At 39.4% G+C, this 26,699-nt stretch overlaps 1 protein-coding gene across 2 annotated transcripts in view; it reads left to right on the top strand.

The window, feature by feature from the left end:
* The window catches only part of adissp (adipose secreted signaling protein), a 55,811-nt gene that overhangs the window by 5,465 nt on the left and 23,647 nt on the right, over positions 1-26,699 (top strand). For both annotated transcript variants that reach the window (XM_050067139.1, XM_050067140.1), the window contains exons 2-3: positions 8,058-8,161; positions 24,519-24,658. In XM_050067139.1, the coding sequence (XP_049923096.1) occupies positions 8,143-8,161; positions 24,519-24,658 (159 nt within the window). In that variant the 5' untranslated portion in view covers positions 8,058-8,142. The remainder of the gene's footprint in view (positions 1-8,057; positions 8,162-24,518; positions 24,659-26,699) is intronic.

A 26,699-nucleotide genomic window follows, 5' to 3' on the forward strand; every position in this document is an offset into this window, starting at 1 on the left:
TCGCTCGGGCTTCAGGATTTAGATAAGGTGGTCGTGCATTTAAATCAAGTTCAGTGCTCACACGCTTTAAAGGTAACTGTAGAGGGAAGCGGTCTGGACGGTTACCACAATGTGAAGATACAGCAACAGCTAAATGAATCATTTAGGTTGTTGCCAGTTATTTATTACTGATAATTAACAACTCATTTATATCTACATCTGTTATATATACGTCTGTGTGGTAAAGGATCTTTTTGATGTGTGATTTTTTATTTTTTTTTGTATGATCCAAAACCGGTGAGAAATCAACAACATCAGCAATCAAGTTACATGCTTCCCTGATGTTAGCATGTAGCTACATGTAGCAGTGTATGTTATATAAACACTCGCATTAATGTGCCTGGAGCAGACAAAGAAATCCTTCATGAGCTAACGTCAGCTTGTCTTGAAAGTAGAACAACAGTTGGAAACAGAGTATTCAGAACTTTTACATATGTTTACATCATTTTTTGAAACTTATGCCATATATGATTTGAACATCAGACATTGTAACATTATCTTTTCCAGTCTTTCCCAACCAGTCCAGCCACAGGGTCCACCATTCTCCTTAGTCATTAGTTCAAGGTCCAGCATCGTACTTGCGTTTGGCCATGTTGTTGAGCTAGGTTACTGTCTCTCAGTGCTTCTTAAAGTCAAAGATGCGTCCTTGGTAGGATGGGTCCTTCCAAGTCAGGTCCTACAGAGGCAAGGAAAGACTCCCTCCTAGCATTTGATTCCAGCAAGTCATGCACAAAGATTATGGGTACTTAAGCCCTGTTTCCATCAAACACTTTCAGTATGGCACCTTTGGCACCAAAAGTAACCCTTCAGACATGGTACCTAGATGCTAATGTTTCCATCGCAAACAGTACTCTTAAATGCGGGAGGGGTTGTTGTCACTCACTGCTCCGTCCAGCACTCAATGTATTTCAGAACAAAATAAAACAGGCTGCAGTGAGAGTCTCTCCATGGGATATTTAAAAATAGCAGATTGGGGCATTTAGTCCTTCTCAGGCAAGCTCAGGGGTTTAGTGTTGCTGTAGCCCACAGGAACAACGCCCTGTGATGCTTTTTAAAAAAAATATATGTAAATGCTTGAAGATCCACTCATTACTAAAAGTGTACGTCATATTAAAAAACTAAATTAATATCAAAGTTGTCACATGGAATATTTATGATGTGCCGATTGATTTATGTCGTCACCTCATACATTGAGTAACATTACAAGTCAATGTTCCACCATAACAGTTTGCGGCAGTCGGCCCAGTTTCATTTTATAGTTACAGTTTACTAATAAAATTCTCCACGGTGTGAACAGTGGTTACATGAGCCTCAAAACCAGCCACAACTCAGCCCTGAGCAGAATGACCGTCCTCTATTGACCAATCAGACTGCAGTGTTGACAGCTCCACCTTTTAGTACCAGATCTGTGTGCTAGGTACCCCAACAGAGGGGGGACCAAAAATGGGGACGGTATAGAACGGTTCCATTGGTACCATCCACAACTTTTCACACTGGAAACAGAAAAAATGCGTATCGAACTGAACTGAACCGTACTACTTGGTGGAAACAGGGCTTTAATGCCAGCTGAGGATACACACATGCATTCTTGAAAATTCTCTAAAGGGAAGACTTGGCCCTTGCTAGAATTCGAAGGATCCTTGATTTTGGAGCAGTCCTTTGGTGGGATTCATCGATGTAGAAATTCAGCCGTTTAAGGATCCTTCCTCAGCTTTGAGAAGCACTATCTGTCAAGTAGCTGTCCATTAGTCACTCACTCTACGGCACTTCAAGATAAAAGGTCTGTGCTGGAAATTCACTGTACTTCAAAATAAAGCGTGTGTTGTTTTTTTGCAAACTTGGCACGTTCATGAGTCACTTGTGGTCCATTCAGAATGGGCCCATGACACACTTTTGGGCCACAACACACCAGTTGGGAACCACTGATCTATACGACCGAAAATAAGGAAAAAGCATATAAGGTCGACTAACTTTAATTGTATCTGATTTGGCAACAGTGGCACAAAGCTTTTATGTAAACACCTGTAGGTCCCTAAAGTTTGTGCAAAGCTGTACCCATCCAATCACTCAGACATTAGGTGTCACCATGCTGCTCTCACATTTCATTCTCATCATTGGTTTTTCTAATCATAGCGACCCATTTAGGCGCCCAAAAAGGCACTGACATTTCATACTGTTAAAAGTAGATCATTCTTTGATTCAGACCTATTCTCAGTGGACGTGGCATTTTTCTGTTTCATGATGTGACACCCTTTCCTCTCATGTTGCAGCAAGGAAAGCAAAGAGTCTGGCACTGCGCCTTTGCTCCCAGCCCTTGCTGCATTAAAAGAAGGAAGCGCAAACCACAAGTGATTCTTGGGGTCACTGGTTTCGCAAATGTGAGTGAGTCCTGTCAGGAAATGTGTAAAAGGAACAATTAGACTGTTACACCGCCCACTGAAAGGAATCACACACTTCTAAGAACGAGGTCAGACGTGGCACAGTTGGCATTTTTGAACGAGAACATTTCCAAGGGCGATTTTACAGCAGCAGCAGCTGATTTTGATGTGTCTGGATTGAAATAAGATTCCCTGTATCAAGGCTGGCCAAAAAGAAATGAAAGTAACATTATCTGCCAAACTATCTGCACTGAGATCAGGTATTAGCTTGGCATAAAGAGTGAGAGAACGCATCTGCTGTTTTCTTGCAGCACATTGCTGGCTGCTTCATTCTGAATTGATTGCTGCAGGATTGAGTCCCAAAACCTGGAAATGAGTTAGTACTTTAGCCCCTCTGGTTCCCTCATCTCAAAGTCACTGGGCTTTTTGAATGGGTTTTTGGTTAGATGCCTGAAATAAGGTCTGTCGTTAACTCAAGCTTAAGAGACATTCACGTTTTGTTCTACGGCATAAAATACGTCAGTAAATAACCAGCTCCTGAGCAATGAAGCTTCTATGTGTCTTTTAAAAGGCGGTTGCTAACAAGTTGCTAAATGAGACCACAGAGGTTGTTGGGGACATTAAACGTCATCCGCTCATTCATCCGCCTTTAACGGTGGTGGCGTTGATGTCCCAGCTGACATTGGGCGAAGGGTGGGGTACACCCTGGACAGGTCACCAGACTATCACAGGGCTGACACATAGAGACAGACAACCATTCACACTCACATTCACACCTACGGACAATTTAGAGTCACCAATTAACCTGCATGTCTTTGGACTGTGGGAGGAAGCTGGGGTACCTGGAGAAACCCACACTCACCCGCCCCGGGTTCAAGCCCCCCACCCTGGGTTTGAACTAGGAACCCTCTTGCCGTGGGGTGGCAATGCCAAACACTGCACCACTTTGCCGCACTATTAATTAAACCATTATTAAATTGTGGGAAAAACACTTTTGATCACCAAAAAAAAATCTCTTGAAATATAAAGGTAAGAAATCTTGACCATGGTGTGGGAAGATGTGGTGTGTGTGTGTGTGTGTGTGTGTGTTCTCTCTTGGTACAGCTAACAAAACAACTGTGTAGAAGCAATGAAAACACAAAAGCAGGGGCCTGCACTACGAAGCCAGTTTAACGTACCCAGGAGACCTTTTTGTTATGTGGCTTCATTAACCCTAACACTGGCCGTCAGGATAACTAGCATCACCAAGCTGGTTATCAACTAATAATACATTATTAATAATAATAATAATAATAATAATGATAATAATAATAATAATAATAACAATAAGACATTTTATTTATAGAGGGCTTTTCACAGTACTCAAAGACACTGTACATTAGTCATAAGATAAGATGAGTTTTGATGAGTGATTTGAGCTGGGAGAGGTCGGTGCAGTCTCGAATGTGTTTGAGGAATGAGTTCCAGAGAAAGGGGGTGGCTATGAAGAAGGCTCTGTCACCCCAGGTCTGGTGCTTGGTCCTGAGTGGTATAGTCAGGAGGTTGCCTCAGAGGAGCGGCGACTGTGAGAAGGAGTGTGGAGGTGGAGCAGGTCAGTGAGGTAGGAGGGGGCCTGGTTATGGACTTTAACTAACTAACTCAGTGAACTCTGGGTTTTCCTTTCCAGCAACGAGTGTGTTGGTGTGAAATAGGTGGAGTTGTTAATTACAAGCAACATCATCAGAGCCATTAATGGTTTTACTGATGACCTGCAAGACTGACCAAAGTCATATTCATCAGAGTGAAATATACGATGGCCTGTAACCTTACAACAGGATAAAAAGATGTAGATAATTTACAAATATTAAAAGTAGGCCAACACCAATACGTGTTAATATGATATAGAGTGAATATTTTTTGCTATTTAGTTGGAAGATGAAGAAACCACTTTAAGGACGCATTCACACTGGTGCTATTTGGTCCACTTTAAACGAACCCTGGTCCGCTTCCATTAATAGGTCGGTTTGTTTGGAGTGGTGTGAATGCTCATTCGAACTCTGGTGCGGACCACACGAGCGAACCCTGGTCCGCTTGAAAACTGAGGGTCTCGGTTCACTTGCAAGTGAACCCTGGTGCGGTTCGCTTACAGTGGGAAATGCAAAAGGACTATTCAACGAACCAAAGAGAAGAAGTGAACCAAAGAGAGGAAGTGACGCACAGTGCATTGCATTTTGGTGTTTTTGTGGTGACCAAGCCGGCTGAAGGGAATGGATTTCCATTTTCGGTCCTGGCCAATCAATGAGCCAGGTTTTCTTCTTCATCGTGCTTTTTTTTCTTCCTGGTCAGTGGTCGTTTCGGGCAATACCGCCACCAAACGAGGAGCTGTTGTAACAGCGTGACGTTGTCCAGGCGGTTTGGTCCGCTTTACAAAGTGCAGTGTGAAAGTGAACCAAACCAAATGAAGGTGTGAAATTTTTCGGCATTCCCCGCCCAATCGAACTGAGTCCTCCCGACTATCCTGGTGTGAATGCGCCCTATTTCACATAAAAACTCTTAATCTTAGACTGTTTCTGCTAACAAAAAATGGAAAAGTAGCTCATGACAGATGAAATTTATCAAACTGAAATGTTAATGTGGATTATTTTTCGAATAAAAGACAATTTTTTGTTTTTACTTCCAGTTCTCATCACATAGGTGTCTTATGATATTCTGAGCTGCGGTGTAAAATCAGCCACACGGTCAGGTATCACTCCGGGGATTAAATATTAATGTAAAATGCAGCCAACATCATCATAATGTCATAAATGACCTCTCCATTTACTAGAAGTTCTGTTTTAAAACCAGAGTGGAAATAGAAAGCCTGGAACAATAAGTTATTCTACTGTCCTTTTAAAATATAACCTTTTTTCCCATACAGCATGAGTTACCACAGTGATTTGTCTGGGTAAAAATTGAACCAGCCTCGTAGTACTGAAAACTCAGGGTTAATCCTGAAGTTAACCCCAAATACTGCTTCATAGTACAGGCTTCTGATTGTTGTGGCAGTTTATTTAACCTTGGCACTTCAAAACGTGCCTGCTAAATGTGGTATGTTGCTGTTTAATGATTAGAGCTGTCCATGCTGCCTGATTGATTAATATGTCCTTTAAACTGATTTTCACAAAGTACTAGTTAGGTATCTTTTGAATGTGTAATAGCATTATTTTTTGCCCCAGCTCTTATGGTAGCAGGATTTAAAGGGACCTATTATGCTTTCCCATATTTTGTGTCTTATATAGTATTATAATGAGGGATATTCATATTAATTGTGGCAATAATGAGATAAACATATGTTGAAGTATTTGCCCTATGTAATGTCATGAATTTCTTACACAATCATCTGCTCCAGGTGTTAACATTACTTAGCTTACACTGCTACATGTAGCTACATGCTAACGTCAGGGAAACATGTAAACTTGGTTGCAGATGTTGTGAAATTCTCCCCGATTGAATCATTTTCCTGCTGGAAAATGTTGTGTTGTGTTGAGAAGCTTTTATTGGTTATTTTTTACTTCAGAAAAGGCTGCTCTACTTCATTACAGACATGCTCCAACTGCAAGTACACTGCTAACATACATGTAGCTACATGCTAATGTTAGGAAAACATGTAAACTTGGTCGCCAATATTGTAAATTTCTCCCTAATATTCCTGCTGGAACATGTGTGGTTGTGTTTAGAAGATTTTATTGGTGATTTTTCACGGTAAAAAGTGCTGCTATTCTCCATTACAGTCATTCCCTGACTGTAAGTACATTGCTAACATACATTTAGCAACATGCTAACATCAGGGAAACATGTGTCAGTGTTGTCAGTTTCTCCCTAATTTAGGATTATATTACTGCTGGAACATGTGTGGTTGTGTTTAGAAGCTTTTTTTGGTAATTTTTCACGATAAAAAGTGCAGCTGTTCTCTATTACAGACATTTCCTGACCGTAAGTACAATGCTAATGTACATTTAGCCACATGCTAACGTTAGGGAAACATCTTGGTTGCCAGTGTTGTAACTTTCTCCCTGATTTAGTGTGTCTTAGGTTGTGTTTAGAAGGTTTTGTTGGTGATTTTTCACAGTAAAAAGTGCCACTATTCTATCTTACAGTCATTTCGTGGCTGCAATGATAGTGCAGAGATGCTGAGACCCGGAAACGCTGACCAATTTTTCGAGAGGGGGGCTTAAAGAGAGACAAGTGCTAAACGGAGCGTTAAATACAGAGGGTGAATACAAGCATTTTGGCACAGATAGTATGGGGATGATTAACTGTGTTTTGAAAATTAAATCACGTAAACATGTTCCAACCTCATAATGAGCATATTAGATCCTCCTTTGCAAACTTTCTTGATTTTTACTTGAATGATGACTGCAACAATGAGCCTAGCGGTACAGCAGTTTTCACTTCTAACATAAATTGAGATTATGTAATAATTACGGCTGTCAAGCCATTAATAAATGAATCTCATTAATTACATGCTCTTTGATTAATTAACCTAAATTAATTGCATGCATCAGTTTTTGCTGTCAAAGTATTTAAAAAATTTAAATTCAAATGAATTTTGGCAGATGTGTTGTAGTAAGCCTGCTGGATTTTGGACACAATTGCCCCCCCTGTCCTCTACCACTGAAACTGGTCTGCAGTCCATGGCAATCCATTTTGCAAGGGAGTTAGTTAGTCAGTCACAGGTAGACTTACTCACTTTGTGTCTCAACGCCTGGTCGAATGTGGCTTGATGAGGCTGACTGCTAGTGAGCCTCAGAGGCTGTGCTAGCATGGACCACTGGTTCGCTGCTAAATACTTTGTGTTGAGGTGATATTTCAGGTTTTTAGTAAATCCTATGGTACCAAAATTCCTTACCGCAGAAATTGGTGCTCCTATCAACAGTTCCATCTGGGCGTTTTTTTAAATGTGAATGTTTCATCCACAGGGCCAAACAGCTTCGTCTCATCTGTCTCCATCATGTTACAAAGACTAGGTCAAAGGGCACCACTGAACGTGATTAATCAGCGTAAATTCTTTTAAGGCAATGATTAATGAATCGAAATTAACACATTATTTTTGACAGCCCTAGTAATGATATAACAACTTTGGTTGTAATATGTGAAGTCACAGCTTTGGGGAAACTTGTCAGACTGAACACGTGTTGGTTATTGTTGTATAACAGCAGTAGTGCCCCAAAATAACGCTGCTCTCTCTCACCTTTTATTGCAGCAATATGTTACACAGACCTGCCAACTATTGGTTTCACTTATGTGCTGCCATTTGTTTCCTTTATTTTCATATCTATATTAAGCACCTCTCAGAGACGTAATGAACATTTTCCATCTGTGTGAAGCCCACAAACAGCAGCTTCAGCCCCGAGCTAATCCTCTTAGACTGTTTTTGTTGTTTTGTTGTTTTCCTTTAATTGAAGTCTCTGCCGGGAGTCTCTGGTACTCCTGGATTGACTAGTGCTGCACAGCTGTGCTCTCAGCTGAAATACAGGCTAACCTGGGGTCATGTATTTAGAAAGAAAATCACTCCGGGACGCTCACTGCGGCGAGCCGTTATTTTGGCTGCTTCATGTTCAACCTTTACCTACTTACCTTGCTTATCTCTTATTGTCTCTTCTGTCTTGACTTGTTTTGCAGGGTTGTTCTGAGGTCAGACTGCTGAGATGACAAGGCTGTGACAGTGTGTGTCCAAGTGTGTCGGTACTGGACCAATTCCTGTGACATGGCTGCTGCTAAGAAGAGTGAGTTTTTATCATTGCTTTCACTGCCTTTGTAATTACTGTGTTGTACTTTAAAGGTTCTTCTCCTAACTCATTCAGTAGTACAAAGTCCAATAGTGGTTTTCTACAACTTTGGGAAGCTGTGGAATCTATTTTAAATTGCAGATACTGCTTTGAGGCAGACAGGACAAGTAGTAGTGGTTAATATTTAAGATGTAGGCAGCCCAGGCGAACCTCAGGATCCAGTCTTATGCCTTTGTTTTTGTTGGCAACAGGCTGCAAAATAAATTGCACAAATTTATTTTAGGGGAGTGAGGGAGGTACTGAGAAAGTCCTAGTTTGGCAATAGAAAGAAAACCAGTCCACTGTTCCTAAATCCAGATTTCCTGTGGGCATTATTCAGTGTCCGTCTTCTCCATTTTAAGGTCCAGTGTGTAAGATTTAGGGGGATTTAGTGGCATCAAGCGGTGAGGATTGCAGATTGCAACCAGCTGAAACTTCCTCAGAGCCAAATTATCCACAGAGGTCTATTCCTCTGCAAAACAATTGGACCAGTTGATTAAAACACTGAATAAAGCAGTTTCATGTTACAAATCAGTGTTTCTGTGATGCTGTTTTGCACGCCCCAGACTTGCCGCCGGCTTAGCACCTGCTAATGTGTGCTCATCACCTAATTTCTCTGATAGCTACATGCTCAACTTATTTCTGATCCAGACGTCCCAGATTTTTTTTTTTACTACGAGGTCTCTTCCTCTCCAAAACAAATGGACCAGGTGACTTAAACCGGTAAAAACACTGAATAAAGCTGTTTCATGTTAAAAATATAAGATATAAATGACTCATTCTAAGGTAACAATACACACTGACTTTTATTTTCAGGTGATTATACAGTAAAGAAAACATAGTTATTATATTATGTTCCATTTCTGTCTAATACATCCCCCTAAATCCTACACACTGCACCTTTAATTGTTCCATCTCTGCTCTTCGATATTGATTCGCAAGTGGATCTTAATCAAAACACTGTTTTAATTTAGTACAGTCAGAAACATTTTGGTCAAAGAAAACTTTATTTCCATTTGCAGTATTATATTTGGTGGTATGGCTCTGTTCTGGGGCCTCTCTGCCTTTCTGGCCTACGCAGAAAGCCTCTTCCACGCGCCTACGTGGAAAGCCATAAGACAGAGAGAGCAACCTCTCTGCCCTTCCATGTGTCTACGTGAAAAGCCATAAGGCAGAGGGAGCACACCTGTCTGCCCTTCCACATGCAAATGAGGAAAGCCTGAGGCAGAGAGCAAATCTCCCTGCCCTTCCATGCGCAAACATGGAAAGCCTAAGGCAGGGAGAGCACATCTCCCTGCCCTTCCATGTGCCTACATGGAAAGCCTAAGGCAGGGAGAGCTTCAGCTAAGACCCCCCGGGACCAGAACAGAGCAGCTTCAATGACAAACAGAAATGACATCGATAAGTCAGACAACAAGGAAGCAGCAACAGCAGGCAGGCCAGAGCACTTTAAATAGGGCGCCCTGAATGAGATTCACTAATTGGTTGCATAGAGAGGAATCATGTGATCTATCAGCTGACTCCCTTCCATCAATCATCTGCTCCATCAGTTGATTGGGCTGTTTGAGATCAGCTGATGTAGCTGGGATGTGAGCTGAGCTTGACATTGTGTCCTGCCTGAACTAACGCTGTGCTCACTTTTTATAGCAGTAATTTACAAAACACAACTTTAAGGTGCATTTACAGGTAATCACATACATCTCAAAGTTATATTATGGTGCACAGGACTGATTACTTCCTGTACACAAACGCTCCTTTACCATCATAATGTTTGTAGCTGTACCCCATAATCTGCTGTAAGTGAATTAAACTTTGACATCTTTAAAGATTGTATACTTGATTGCCATTTCAACATGATTGATTGGACTCAGCCTGAATTCAAAGTTTCTTATTTGGGCTTGGCTGTTGCAATAAAAAACAACAGGATGACAGGTCCTTAGGTGTAACGTGATTGAGAACTCCACATTAACCTTTTCGCTGGTGAGACATCCTGGGGGCATTGCAGGAAGGATAATCAATTAGATTTAAATTCACGATCGATTTCTTCTTTCTGTTGGGTTTCTTGGGAAAAAGAGAGAAGGGTGTGTTGATACTGGTGAGTCAGTGTCAGCAGCTTTTACAACAGATTTTTGTGAAGGCAAGCAAATTTATTTCCTCAAAAACAGGAAGGGCTCAATAAAAATAATAAAATAAAAACACTGGAAGAGAATGAGACCTTGCAGAGAGCTGTAAAAGCCGAACCACATTTTTTATTACAGCTATGAATATGCTTCATCTCCTCCTCAGTGGAGTATGGGCACTTGTTGTCTCCTAGGACCGCTCTGCAGGCCTTTGTTCTCTGTGATAAGGTCACTGGATGAAGGGCAGTGCAGAGGGAGCCTCTCTATTGACTTTGCCTATGTATTTTTCATGTGTTTGGATGGACTGAAATGTCACAGAAGAGGGTTTTCTGCCTTTTATTGTTACAGGGAGAGGTAGGAATGTGTTGCCACCTTTGAGAGAATAAATGTTTTTAATAAATAAGAGCGCTGAGCCTGAACAGTTTCACAATAGGCGAGGATATTCAAGCTTTGTCTACACTAATATAGTAATGCTAATTTTCTTTGGAAAGCTTTTAGTTGAAATGTTCGCCATTACTTTGAGTGAGAACAGGAAAAACAGAGCGTTTTGTAAAGAACTGATGTGGTTGTGAGCTGGCACATGTTTCTCAACTTGGGACTCATCTCAAACACTGAGTATAAATTACCATGTTATTTTTTTCAAGCCACTGGCATGAGACTTGCTTTGGCGTTTCGGTTCTCTCTTCCCCTCAAAAAGAAAAAACAAGGCTCACAAACATGATACGTCACACACACTCCCACGCCCATCCAGACCACTCTCTCTTCTGGACAACAGTGTGTGAGCAGGCGAGGTGTGTGTTTTTGCATCTGCAGGATTTCAGACTGACTATTGAGTCACAATTTTGTTCACCAGCGTGACTTGCAAATATTATTAATGTGTGATCTGCAGAGCTGTTAGATTGTTTCCTGCTCACGGTGAATAAATCCTCACGTCAAATGGCGCTGCTGTAATGGTTTAAATTTCCGCTAACTGCTAACAGCTAAGTGTTGACCAAGTTCATTGCAAAAAACATATTAACCAGCTCAATTCAAACAGGGTGCTTCAGAGTGAAAGCACCAGTGGTTCAGCATTGATTTATTTAATTAGAGTTTAACCTTGTTCTAACATCATTTTATTTAAATTTATTCTAACAGTACTGTATTTACCTTATTATTTATTATACCAGTACTTACCAGTAGTAATTTTATTATAGCAGTCCTTTATTTAACTTTATTATAACAATTCTTTATTTAACTTTGTTATATCAATACTTTTTTTAACTGAATTTTTAGTATAACAATACGTTAACTTTATTATAATAGTACTTTAATTTTATCATAACAGTACTTTGTTTAACTTTATTATAACCATGCTTTAATTTTATTATAACAGTGCTTTATTTAACTTTATTATAACAGTGCTTTATTTAGCTTTATTCCAACAGTACTTTATTTAACTTTATTATAACAGTGCTTTATTTAGTTTTATTCCAACAGTACTTTATTTAACTTTATTATAACAGTGCTTTATTTAGCTTTATTCCAACAGTACTGTATTTAACTTTATTAAAACCATGCTTGAATTTTATTATAACAGTACTTTATTTAGCTTTATTCCAACAGTACTTTATTTAACTTTTTTATAACAATACTTTGTTTAACTTTATCATAACTGTACCTTATTTAACTTTATTATAACTGTACTGTATTTAGCTTTATTCGAACAGTACTTTATTTAATTGTTATAACAGTACTTTGTTTAACTTTATAATAACAGTACTTTATTTAACTTTAACAGTACTTTAACTGTATTATAACAATACCTTGTCTAACTTTATAATAACATTACTTAATTGTACTCAGTTTTATTATAACAGTACTTTATTTAACTTAATTCTAACCAGACTTTAATTTAATCATAACAGTACTTTATTTAACAATATGTTGTTTAACTTTATTATAACAGTACTTAATTTAATTTTATTATGACTTTAACTGTATTATGAACATAATTCTACCTTTATTATAACAGTAACATAATAACAGTTAACTTTATTTTAGCAGTACTTTAATTTTATAATAACTGTTTAATTTTATTATAAAAAGTACTTTGTTTAAATTTATTATAAACATATTTTAATTTTAACTTTATTATAACTGTACCTTATTCAACTCATTATTACAACAGTACTTTAATTAACTTTAACAGTACTTAATTTGATTGTTATAGCAGTACTTTGACTTAATTATAACAGTATTTTCTTTAACTTTATTGTAACAATATTGTTGTGATGCACTAAATGTGACTTTATTATGGTCCAAAAGATGACAGGTACAGTTGGCCAGCAGTAATTGTCACATTATTGAATCTAGTGCCCTTTGAAAGGTATGGACACCCCTGTCTTAGGTAGATGAAACCAACACTGTCTCCTTCATTGTATTCACTTGTTTTGTATGTTAATATAGCTGACCATACTGTTTGGGTGTCAACACTCACTTATATTTGTGTTTCTTCTAAAAAACGCTGGCAAAGAAATCACTGGCTGTTTGCAGTGGCAAAGAGCAGAGATGCAAAAGGAGAAATGTAGACAGAGATGGATTTGTGCAATCTAACCACTGGCTGGCAACTAGTGGGCCTAAATCACAATTGAATTTATGCTTTACAAATGCTGGAGTCCCAGGTGTCTTTGTTTCTTAATGTCTTTACCAGATGAAGAAGCATGCGATTTACAGAGGGAGGAGAGAACACTCGAGTTTATCAAAACAGGAAGGAAACTGTACGTTAGTGGTTTTTGTCACATGACAGAGCTCATTAATTGTAGGCGTTGAAAGTTCAGCTGTGCAGCCTGCAGATGCTGCATTGATGGAAACCAAATGTGGTGCTTCTTTTTTGATCTTTGCTTTATACAAACATGCAGTGTTTGGTTTTATTTTGAGCCTGATGAAATCTTGGTAAAAGAGAATGAGTTCAGAGAAGGAGACACTGTAATATCCAGCAGAGCAGGGGCAGATACACTGACAGATTAGCGGAGGGACAGACGTAGACAGAGATTAATCTGAAATAAGCCAGTTCAGTGGGATTGCATGTGCGCACACGTGTGCATGTTTATGTATGTGTGCACAATGCATCTGTGTGGGTATGGGTTTGCTTCCACGGAGAGGTTAAGTGTGTTGGGTTTGTCTGAGATTATCGGACCAATCTAAAAGGCCACAGATCTCAGTGTTGTCATAATGAGCCTGAGCTCGACTACTGCTCTGAGCGGGTCTGTACAGGTGCATCTTATGCAAATATAAAGTAAGAAGAGCTGAAGGAGTAAACATTGAAGTGATGCTGTAAAATGTGCCGGTGACAGATGTGTTTTTCCTGTGCAAACAAGGTAGGCGCCAGCTGTCTCACAAATTAATAAACAGAATGATGACAGTAGAGATGAGACCTGTCGTGGCAGGAGGGCCCAAACTGGGGCAGGTGATGTTACACACATTGCACATTACGCAGTTAAATGATTTGTTGGCCCTGTAGGGAATTAGTAGCATTTTCAGGTGCCAGATGGTTGATTACTTAAATATTATGCAATAATACATTAACACTGTACAGTTATAAACGCTCTTATTTATTACTTCTTGAGTCTAATGTAATGAACGAGGCTACAATAACCTTATAATATTGAGAAATTATCCAAGAAATTTCTGCGGCTGTGTTTAGGAACATACAGCACGTGAGGTGAGGTGAGGTGAGGTGAGGTGAGGAGACAGGACAGGACAGGACAGGACAGGACAGGACAGGACAGGACAGGACAGGACAGGACACAGCTTTACATTGAAGAAGAATTCAAGGAAAACAAGAAAAAATCATCCACAGTTAGATGCTCCATCTTTGCAGCTCTGTAAAGGGAACAGCCATAAAACCAGGGTCATTACATTCTGCTGCAGGGATAAATTTACCATACTTTCCCATACAACACAGAGTCAACAACTAAAAAGAACATAATAAGTGGCTGTGAAAACATACCTGCTGAACTAACCTTTGAGGAATCTTCATAATAATTAAATACTATTACATTAAGAGAACATTGAGTGATATATCCGCAGTGAAAGAACATTACAGTTCAGACATTTTGTTTTTGATAAATAAGCTTTGTTTTGTTTTGGTTTTAGAATTACAGAATTATTATTAGAGAATTACTAGAAGTCAGCAGACCAACTACACCCACACATCATGGCTCGTCTGCACAACAAGGCTGACTGTGTGTCGTATGTTTTGAGGCATATTATACAGCAGTGCTTGTTTGTAAAGACACACATGATATCACATGTTAGCGGAGCTGAATGGTGAGTCTTACATTCATGACACTGATGGTTATTTATGCCTCCATGCTGGTGACAGCCGTGGCCAGAGGTATTATGTTTTCGGTTGTGCCTTCCGTCTGCCATCCAATCTTGTGAACACAATATCCCAAGAACACTGAGGGGATTTCCTCAGTTTTGGCACAAACGTCCACTTGGACCTAAAGATGAACTGATTAGATTCTTATAGTCAAAGGTCAAGGTCACTATCACATTGTCCTTCCCATTCTTGTGAACACGATATCCCACAAACACTTTGAGGGGATTTATTCAGTTTTGGCACAAACGTACATTTGGACTCATTGATCAACTGACTGAAATTTGGTGGTCAAAGGTCAAAGTCACTGTGACCTCGTCTGTCTCACTCTTGTGAATGCAACATCTCAAAAATTGGAATTTCTTCAAATTTGGCACAAATGCTCGCTTGGACCTAAAGATGAACTGATTAGAATTCGATGTCAAAGGTCAAGGTCACAGGGGTGTCGGTAGTGTAGTGGATAGTGCCGGCGCCCCATGTACAGAGGTGATGCCTCGCTGCACCGGTCGCAGGTTCGACATCGGCTTGCAACCATTTGCTGCATGTCACCCCCCGCTCTCTCTCTCACTCCGTTTCACTCTGTCACTCCGTTTCACTCTGTCCTATACATTAAAGGCAAAAAGCCCCCAAAAAAATCTTAAAAAAAAAAAAAAAGACAAAAAAAAAAGGTCAAGGTCACAGTGCACCGGTTGCGTTCTTGTGAACGTGATATCTAAAGAACTGCTTGAGGGAATATCCTCAAATTTGGCACAAATGTCCGCTTGGGCTCACCAATGAACTAATTAGAATTTGGTGGTCATAGCTCAAAGGCCAAGGTCACTGTGACTTCCCAAAATATGTTTTTGGTCATATCTCAAGAATTCCAATGTTAATTATGATGAAATTTCACACAATTGTCTAATAAGATAAAAATGATGAAGTGATGACATTTTATATCCAAAAGGTCAAAGGTCGGCTTTACTGTGACATCATGTTGCTTTGTAAAAACACTTTTCTAACCGTTACTCAGCGTCATAACTCTAGATCTTCTGTGCTGTCAGAGGGATGATGTATGTGAAGCATTTATGTTTTCATATTAAGTGCAGTTTGGCTGGTATGCAGAGGCGTACAGCGTGTGGCGGTAATTGTAGTTCCTAATAGCTGTTACATCATTTGAATGGATTCTTACTTTGGAGAGGGAGCTCAGTTAGACTCACTGCAAATGAAAGCCCTCTCTCTTTAACAACTCCAGGGGGTATAACGTACCCTTTAAACCCTAGCTGCTGGTAGACTGGCTCACAGTGTGAAAGCCTGCCATTATTAAGCTTGGTGTGTGAATGTAATTACAGTTATGGAGCCCTATTGTATGAACTTCTAGGGTTCATACAGAAAGCCTCTTATAGCAGGAGCAGTGACCTTAAATAACAGGTCCCGTCATGTGATGTGATGATGAACTCAGAGCTTAAGTTTCTGGATTCAGTAGAGTCTTTTTTCTCTCAGGGGATAAATACACCTTTCATATTCTTATTGAATATTTTCATTGGTGTGTGATGTTGAAAGCATGCCAATATTTGGTGATAATTTCTAAATTTTTGCTCTCACATGTCTCAAAGCGAGGGTGCCCAGTCATAAGTGAGTAGTTCTGTGCTTTTAGAGCTGATATTTTTGAAGTGTGGTGTGAGAGCTGTGGTGTAACTTGTGTGATAAGAGTGTCTCACATACTCATCATTGGTGGTGCCAGTCTGTGGCAGGCAAGATGCAATGTTGAACTGTTGGAAAGATTTTCAAGCATTAAAGGGACAGTTCACCCCAAAATCAAAAATACATATTTTCCTCTTACCTGTAGTGCTGTTTATCAATTAACCACATTTTTTTTGTTTGAGTTGCTGAATGTTGGAGACACTGGCTATAGAGATGTCTGCTTAGGTCTGCAAAGGTGTGGATGTACTGCACTTGTATAGCGCTTTTTGAAAGAAGGGTCTTGATTATTATATTTACATTACACATTATTTTATCAAAAATCTCAGTGTCTAAACGTTGTCTTAACCCTTTGAAACCTGAGCAAATTGACTTGATTTCTTCTGAAAACATGGGAAGAAGGCAATGAGCAACGAAATAAGGAATAGCCCAAAACATGTTAAATACTCAATCCTAAACTCTACAACACTACATTTTGTCACCAGATACACAGATTTTTACACGTTCTTATCATCATTATTCTTTATTAATAAATACATGTCATGTTTGTAAAATGGTGGAAATTTTGATTTAAAAATGTATTAATAATCTTTTACTTTAATCTTTAATATTTGAATTGAAGGCACATTGTTGGTGGAAAAAATTCATTTTCAGACACCAGCCCGCCCTGACTCTGGTGATCCTTTATCTGGATTCGGGATATTGCATTTATGTATCTTTAATCAGAACTTCCACTGTGGGATATTTTTAATATTGCAAGGTGTTCTGCTCTCAGCATCTTTTGTATGTACAGCTTTACATATTAAACAACCAAACACACACACACACACACACACACACACACACACATGCAGCATCCTGCACATATGGAACATTATGTAACTCCTGAACTCATTATTGTGACCCAGATTGCTGATAGCAAGGATTTCTAATCTCTAATATGAGTCTGTATGAAAGTTTAATGGAACTGGACCCAAGTGGGACAGTAATGGCCCGTGCCTCGTGTAATGCAGCTACATCATTCAGTATGTGAAGTCAGTTAAATGCACAGGTGCGAGTGGTGTGTAATTACATTATAGCTTCATGTTCTGGTGTTACTGAATAAGAAATTCATCATGCTGCTGTCAGTTTGATCTTTAAGATAAATGTTACAGTGTTATCAGTGTTATCTGTCAGATTAATAATGAATACAGATGGCACTGGTTTCACCTTCGCTTCCCATGGCTTGGCAGAGAAAGTCAAATTATCCTCTTTGACAAAAATATCGTGCTTGACTTGAAGGGATGTTTCTGGTCCAGATATGGAAAGGAACAAAACGCCTTTGCCAATAAATCTGAAGAAAGGGACATCAAATGATAAAGTCTCCCTGACTGTCACGATGGCAAGGATACTAGATTAAAGTTTACGTTGGAGTAAAAGTCCCTGAAAACTTTGTTTTAAAACTATGTATGACTGAATTTCCCCAACAGTCAAAGTTGATATCTGAGAAGAAGAAAACATCCTGGTATTTATTTTAAAAGAGATAATGTGCGTCATCAGGACTGTGTGGGTGTGGTGGTTTGACCAGATATGATTGGCAGTGATCTGGCAACATAAAGCAGCAGACTTTGGTGCCAGTGTTGCAAAATCGTTATTGGTGCATGGAAGTCTGTGACATCACCTTTTTCCCACTGAGCCCAAAGCACAAACAAAACACAAATCTCTCATGTGAAATTGTTCTAACTTTGGCTGAAAATTGTGGGCTAATGCAGGACCTTGTTGCTCAGAGTAAGAAGTTCATCGGGAAAATATGCATTTCAATTTTTGGCGCAGTAGGCATACAGGTGGTGTCAATAAAACCGAACAGTTCAGTCACTGAACATTTAGAGAAATTCTAAATTCAGCATAAGTAATAACCTCAGTATTGCTTTATCTTAAACTAGTTTATGTACATCATATTAACGTAATAAGTCCTAATTTATCAAAGTCATCACTCTCTTTAAATGAGAAAATGGAGAAAATTAAAATCTTCTGTTATTTCGGGGGATTCAAGAATTGCGTGGGAATGCTGCAAAGCAACCCATGTTATTCTGCGCAAAAAATTCCGCCCACTTTTTTGTCAGGCTACTCCCTCCACATTTTTCAACATTGAAACCCCATTCAAACATCAAAATATTCAGCTCAGTTAGGACATGCATGCTTGTATTTTTATCGTTCATATCTTTCACACTTAAATATTCACCATATTCCGGCAGGTTTTCCCCATTCAAATGAATGGAGGAATGTTCAAATTTGACGCAAATTCAATGTTTTTTCAAGCATTTTCAAAGCCTATGTCCTCATTCATACCTTCACATAGAAACTCCATTCAAACTTTAAAATGTTCCCCATCTTTCGCACACTCTGGCTTGTATTTGACTTTTAAATATCACCCAAACTTTTTAAAATATTCAGGCTTGTTTGGAGCATGGTAAAAATCCTCCTCAGGTTTTTACATTGGTTTGTATTGGACAGGATGTTCAGAGCTAGAGAGGACTCAATTGTCAGAGTGCAGAGAGCCTCTTCAACATTTCTCTTTAACTGGCTGTCACGCTCACAGTTTGCACTCTACATACATCATTTTTGGTCAAAATGGAGTAAAACTTGTCCTCTTTCAAACAATGTAGCTGTGGAAGCAAACAGACTTACACATTTGGCACAGTGAGCCTGAAAGCGAGAGAAACTCCACTAATTGCCGCATTAAACTCAGTGGTGAGACCAGAAATCTTAAAATGTTCCACAGGATTCATACATTAATGGTATTTTCCAACGTTTAAAGCAGGCATTGCAGTGTACCGTCAGCTTTTCAACATGCAGCATTCATACCTGCAAAATCTTAAGAAATTGCATTCTTTAGTTTTTTGTTATTATACAATACAGGTGATGTAATTTTCTGAATGTACTGTTCCCGCTGTTCTGTTATTTGCCTTTACCCATTCACATTATTATTCACATTACTCACAATCATTTATCAAAAATCTCAGTGTGTAAATATTATGTTAACCCTTTGAAACCTGAATAAATTGGCTTTATTTCTTTTAAAAACATGGGAAGAAGGCAACGAGCAACGAAAGAAGGAATGACCCAGAAATTAGCAAGAAATGAGTAAAAAGAGAAGATTAAAAACAAGAAAATTAGGAAAGAAAGAAAGAAAGTTAAGAACAAACGGCTGTTTTAATATAGTAAAATAATTCAAAATGTAATAACAATAATAGTAATTATTATTATGATAAATATAGTTTTTCCTTTTTTTTTTTTTTTTTTTTTTTTTTTTTTTGCAATTTGTGGAACATATCTTACCAAGTTGCTCATTGCCTTTTGTTCCCCATGTTTCTGAAATCAGTTTGCTCAAGGTTCAAAGGTTTAAATACTTGAGAAAGGCGTCTGAAAGCAGCACAAGAAAAGTGATGTCGCTCCTGGTTTCAAAGGGTTAAAGTGCCAATGGTCAACCCGACAATATCCACGAAATATTGATGTTGAGGTACTTGGTGAAACAAAAAAAAATCATGATATTTGATTTTCTTTATATCACTCAGGCCTAGTGCCATGCCATTTATTCATGGTGGAATTAATCATTAGCTGCAGAGCCCTCTTGTCCTGAGTCATGCTCGTCTCATGCCAATTTGTAATCTTTCCAGTCAGGATGCTTTCTGTTTCTCCTCCGTAGAAGTTAACAAGAATTTGGCACAGGAATCTTGCCTTTGCCCACGTTTCCCTCAGAACAGCATTTCCTTTTCCTGTAGCTTCACTGCTGTTTTGTAACCAGTGTTAATCAAACCAGTGTCTGGCTCGCTGAATTAATAATGCTGAATCCAGATACCTGTTCAGCTTTGTGGGGAAAACCCCTCATGTGTTCACCACTGTGTAAATACACCCAAGCCAGAGAAGTAGCACTACAAGTCCCAGTTCCAGAGTTAAGTCGTGCATTTTTATTTTTAGGTACTTAAAATGAGAGTTTGATAAACATGTCTCCGCTCTGTTGATAGAGTTTGATAGAGTTGGCAATCAGAGATATTGGCTTCAAAACAAAGCTCAAGCTCGGTGGCCATATTGCCAACTGGAGCACCTTTTGAAGTTTTTGAATAAATGGAGAATAGTTGGAAGGATGGTAGTAAGAAACATGGTGCCCAGAAGTGTGTGTGTGTGTTTGTGAAATAGAAACAAACACACACTGCATCAGCCATTTTCTGAAGATTTTCTTTGGGAAATGGCGTGCAACTTTAAGTGATGGATAAGTCCCAGTAGCTCTTGAAGTTCCAGCTCCTATTAATAGAGTATTTGATAAACATTTAAAAGGTTGTGTGATTGTCACAAATGTTTTTCTCTTGTTGTTTGGCTTCAGTACATGTTTTTACTCTGGGAAAGTGATGCTTTATAACCAGGCCCAAAGTGCTCTGAGCAGAAATTCAGACAAATTGTTTGTTGTCCCAGAGAATTATTGTTATTTTTTGGGAGGAGAGAGTTTATTTGGAGAACAAGTTTCCATTCTCTCACAGTGGGGCTGAATGCCGGGGCAGGAGAACAATAAATATCGGTGTCATAAGAGAGCCCTAAAAACCTGCAGGGAAATAATGTTTATCTTGAAAGCCTAAGCCTCTTTAGCTTCTTTATTTTGGCGCTGGGATCCTGTGGACATGTGGATAGAAGTTTGATGGCAGTCTAAGATCACCTAAGGAGGGATTTTAGGGGCCATCTTTATTTTGTTTATCTCCATTAGAGCTGCCAGCAGCCTGCATTCAGCCCCAAAGCTAAACAGTTTCTAAGCAGTTTTGATCAGTGAGGAAACTCCACCATGTCAGCAGGAGAAGACATGATTGGCCGGTTGCTTATAGTTAAAAAAAAAAAAAAAAAAGCCAATAATGTTAAAATAAGACTGTGTATTGGCCCCTATTATTATCACCTCAGCTGGACGTTCTTCAACAGACTTTTTAGTATCACACAGTCATCATTTTTTTGGCAGACACTGTCAGCATCTTTTTATTCTTTTCCCCTCCACAGTCTTTTTTCTCTCCTTCAACTGTTACGTTGCCTTTTGATCTTTTCTTTCTCCTCCTCTTTGTCTTTCAGTTCTGCCAACACTTTGTGATAGGTGACATATTAATGGAAAAACCAACATTAACGGCCTTATTTAAACACTCTGTGGATTTAAGGTGTTTTCAACTACAATTTTGTTATTAGTGGATCCTGTTTGACACTGGCGCATAATCTGGGTGCAAAGTAAGGTGCAAGAGTCAAAGGAGTTGTATTTAGTCCCTTAATTAATCATATGTGTGTTTTGGGGGTAACATGAATACAACCAATCCAAGTGTCATCATCACCCGGTGCGCTTCATTGCAGATTTTGTGAATTGGAGAAGCGAGTGGTTTTCTACTGAGAGTGATGCAGTAAGAGCAGTGATGTCACTGCAGCATATATAGTGGGACATTGAAGCACCAAAACTGAAAACTGTAGTTATAAACGTGACAGAGGAAACAGAGCTTAACTTTTATCTTCTGAAATACTCAGTGAAGTTATGCTGTGAGTGTGCACAGCGTCTCTCAATGTGGAGTCGGACTGCAGCTCTGCTCTGGTCTCTGCTATGTTCACATTATAGAGAATGTTGATTGTTTTCTCATTGGTGATTTATTATTTTACCCACCTGCATGAGTGGAATAATACATATAAGGGACTAAAGGGACTAAATACAGCCCATTTGCCTCTTGCACCTTACTTTGCACCCAGATTATGCACCAAAGTCAGACATGATCCACTAATAAAAGTAGAGTTGAACATGCCCTGAATGCACTTACCCCATGAACTTTAGACTTGATTAATCACAGGTGTGTTTTGGGTGCAACATGAATACAACCAATCTGAGTATGATCTCCCATTCCCCTTTAAAGCCAGGTGTGTCTGCACCCGGTGCATTTCATGGTGGATATGGCAATTTCGAGAAGCAAGCAGTTTTCTGCAAAAGCAGTGATGTCACCGCAGCAAATATTGTGGGTCATTTAATCAGCAAAACTGAAAACTGTAGTTAGAAACTTGGCAGAGGAAACAGAACTAAACTTATAGCTTTTAAAATAATCCAGTGTAGTGACACCGCTTCTCGTGTGTAACTGTGCACAGCGTTTCTCAACATGGAGTTGGACTGCAGCTCTGCAGCTCTTCTCTGCTCTCTGCTATGTTCACATCATAGAGAATGTTAATACTTTCCTCATTAATGATTTATTATTTCACCTACCTGCATGTCCCTATATCAAGCAGAGTGCATGCATTGTGAACTGGCCTGTGTAAGCACATCTTACTCTCTAAATAATGCGCCTTTTGAACAGCAGGAAAACACTGCGCTGTTGACCTTAGACCAGGTTTTTGTTGGTCAATGGCGCAGTCACTTTGTGCTGCCTCAAAATAGCGATACACCAACAATGCGCCTCATTTTCATCATTCTAAGACCTTTGTGCTTTATCTGAATGTTTGTATGTATAGTATTTGTGCACAAGCGGTACAGTTATGAGTGATAGTCTTACTGTTATTACCTGAGTAAGATTTGGTTTTTTTGCTTCTCTTGTCACCATCACAGCTCATCCTAAGCCAGATGGGGGTGGGGAGGGAAGGGTTAGACCAGAGGTCAAAAATGTATGGACACGTATGGGTGAGATGCTGCTATGTATATTTGATTTATTATTAATACTTTGCAAAGAAACCAAATGAAAATTTGATGACAATGTATACCCTCCTGAGACCGGAACTTTTGTTTGGTATGTATTTTTAATTTATCCCAGCTATTTGGGATCAGTAGGACCCCAAGTATAAAGTAAGTAAGTATAAAAAACCAAACATTGTCAAGAATAATCAAGCCCCAATGTCTTCAAACAAGACAACAATAAAGTCCCAATGTCCTCAAATGAGTACTTCCTAATTAACAGCGTCTTAGCTTGTTACTGTTGCTAAAATTGGTCAGATTACATATCAATGCCATATCAACCTACAAACGTAATTAATCATAAATAAACAAGTATCAACCATAAAATGTGATCAGGTTTTGGACCTTGTCCACTTTTGTGTTGGTATCAGCTGCAGACTAACTTGGCAGAGATGGCTGCCATCTTGTTTTTACATGGATAAGTATGTTGTGGTCTTACTACCACTAGATGGTACAAAAAGGTGTCATGAATGACGACATGAAGTCTAAGTTAGGTGGAATGAAGTATAAGGTCAAGTAAACCAATAATGTGATGTCCTCATATGAGGACACAGAGTCTCAGGAGGATATATGTATGTATTAAGACCTACATGCCCATAGGAGCACAGATAGGTGCAAGTACATTTGCTACTTACACAACGTGGGCACTGGCCATGAAGATGACAACTGGGTTGATCTGAAACCAGCGATGACAGTTGCTTTGCGCTGGGTGTAAGATAGGCTTATAACGGAGTTGGACCACCACAAGCCTCCAGAACAGCGTCAATGCTCCTTGCCAAGTCTGTGGAACTCTACTGGAGGGATGAACACCACTCCTCCACAAGATATTTCCTCATTTAGACAAAAAATACGTTATTTAATTAAATAATCTCATTGAGATTATGATCTCTTTTGCAAGAGAGACCTGAGCACAGAAGATTGAAAGAAAAAAAACATAGCTAGACATAACAAAAGGACATATAGCACCAGAGACAATCACTGACATCACTAAATAGATCTGAAGATGAAAGTTTATGTTATCATATTATTATATTGTGTCTTATGTAGATGTTGGTGGAAAACACTGTCTTACACTTTGGTCCAAAGTCTTCCATTAGAGTGAAACTGGGTTGAGATGTGGTGAATGTAAAGGCCGAATCACCATAATTCAGTGAGCACCGGTGCGTGGAAGCATCTGCATTTGATGTTATTCCACACTTTGATTCAGGTTTTTCCTTTTAATGTGCCCTGTCTGTATATGAGGGACTGTATGTCTGCATGGATACGTGCCTGTGTGTGTTTTCAGTACAGACTGCCGTAGCAGCTTTGAGTGATTATCTTTGTGAAGTGCTGTGTTAATGTTATTGAAAGGAGTCGACTGCTGCGGTCTGACACGTCTCTTCTCCCTTTAAAGGAATTCAGTGTGTGTTTTTGTTCATGTTGAACCTTAAGCACCTCTTCACTCTTCTCTCTCAGGTTGTGCGAAGGCAGGAGGCGTGCGCTTCTCAGAGATGCCCCCCGCTGCTGGAGCCCCATCACATGTTCACTTTGACGAAAAGCTGCATGACTCCGTTGTCATGGTGACTCCAGAGGACGATGGCAACTTCATGGTGAAGGTGTGTTTGACCTTGCAATAGCCTGACACTTGATAGATACTGTGGATGAGTAAGATTTGTTTAAATTTTTCATCAGATTTGATTTGATTTAAATCAGTTTCTTTGATTTATTTTTCTCAGATTCCAGGTTTACATGTACTGCCTCTTGTTATTCTCTTTTATCTGCAAGTTTTTATCTCTACCGACACTTCATCAACCCCCCAAAAAAGTGTCTGCTGTCGCTGCTTCTGTTTCAAATTCAGGTCCTGTTGCTCATGTAAAATATATTACTGAAATTAGGGTCATAGTCGGAGTGTTAGATTAGAAGAAAGACTGCTTAGATATTACTCCAAGATTGCAATAATTATTCCATCATTCTAACAAGGTACTTTCTCCGACTGACAAATTTTCTTAAAGAGGACCTGTTATGCTCATGTTCAGATTTGTACTAGAATTTTGGGTTTCCACTGAAACATCTGTATAAACCCTCTGTCTGAAACCCTCTGGTAAGGTTGGACCTACCCTCCTTAGCATAGCTCTCAGGATCTTAGAAGCGCACAAGCCTGTCCACCACGACAAGGTAACAGCACAGGGAGATCTTACTTATTAAGTTGCAGTTATGTTTGTGTAGTTCAGTCAGGAGAGACTTGTTTTATTTACATGTGCACATAAGTATAAGAAATGTGAAGAGTCTTTGGTGATTAGACCCCATTGTGATGTCATCGATTCCACGAGGGTGGTAAAGACGTGGTTGATTAGGGATCCCCCCCTGTGGAGTCTAGATGCTGGTGGTGGTGGTGAGATGAGATGGAGGGAGCCGAGGATCTGGATGTGAAGAGGAGTGGGCTTTTGATGAGCTCGTCCTGGGCTCTGGATCAGGTGACTGGAGGTGAATGGGGTGGAGGAGGGTGTGACAAGTCCACTTAATGACAGCTGACAGGAGCAGAGAGGGGATCAGATTTAAAGTTTGGCCAATAGTCAGCTGATTGGAGGAAGTAGTGGGAGTGGGATAGAGAGAGAATTAAGAATGAATATAGCATAAAGAAAGTCTTCCTGATTGAACTTTAACTAAGATTAATTTGTCTGCTGTTTTTTTGTACACAATCAACTGAGAAAATAATAATTTTATTTAACACATTTGTTTTTAAAGAAATAACTGATACCAGACTGGCTTCAGAAACTATTTTTTGGGTTGCCCACTAGCTCACCTGGTAGAGCAGGCACCCTATGGACAAAGGCTGGGTCCTTGCTGCAGCAGCCGCTGGCTCAATTCCAACCCACGGCCCCTAGCTGCATGTCATCCCCACTCTCTTGACCCCTTTCATGCCAAATCTGTGAATAAAGCAAAATCTCCCAAAATATCCTTGAAGTATCAACACTTCAGCTGTTATTGACGCTCTACAGTTTAAGTCGTGACTTTAGATTCAACTGCAAAACTCTGATGTAGGAGCCAGGGAGGTGGAGCAGCAGTTAAATGGGAGGAAGGAAGTGACTGACAGCAGGAAACATGAAACAGCGTCACGCATGATACTCAGATGAAAAGGCGATGTCATCTGCAGTGCAAAGAAAGGGTTAATTTGATTGTTGTGCTTTTCATGCAAAAAATATTACCTTCACATGATCATCTGGCATGATTCCATTCAGTTTCAGTGAGTTGCACTAAAATACTGGGAATGTTTATCTTTACCAGACAATGATCTTGTTTTTTTTGTTTTGTTTTTTAACAAGCTCAGTTCTCAGTTGGCATCGTCACATGCTCTCTTGGATGTAAAATGTTCTGGAGTAGTTTCCTGCTCAGCCTGCAGACATTTTTCAGTCCCCATCTGCTTCATGGACACCATGTATAGCAGATCACTTCAGTCAAGTCCAAGTTAGTGTTCCTGCCAGGCTTATAATGATATCTCCGTTGATCAGATTCAAGGTAAAAACATGCAGTTAAAATGCCTGCTATACTAAAACATGTAAGAAAACAGGAGCAGGTAAGGACGAGCAGCTCGGTCGCCAGTGGAAAATGTTGGGATTGTACATTTCTGTAAACCATATCATAATCATACTGCAATCC

Source organism: Epinephelus moara, chromosome 17 (genome assembly GCF_006386435.1).
Source record: "Epinephelus moara isolate mb chromosome 17, YSFRI_EMoa_1.0, whole genome shotgun sequence".
NCBI classification, from domain to species: domain Eukaryota; kingdom Metazoa; phylum Chordata; class Actinopteri; order Perciformes; family Serranidae; genus Epinephelus; species Epinephelus moara.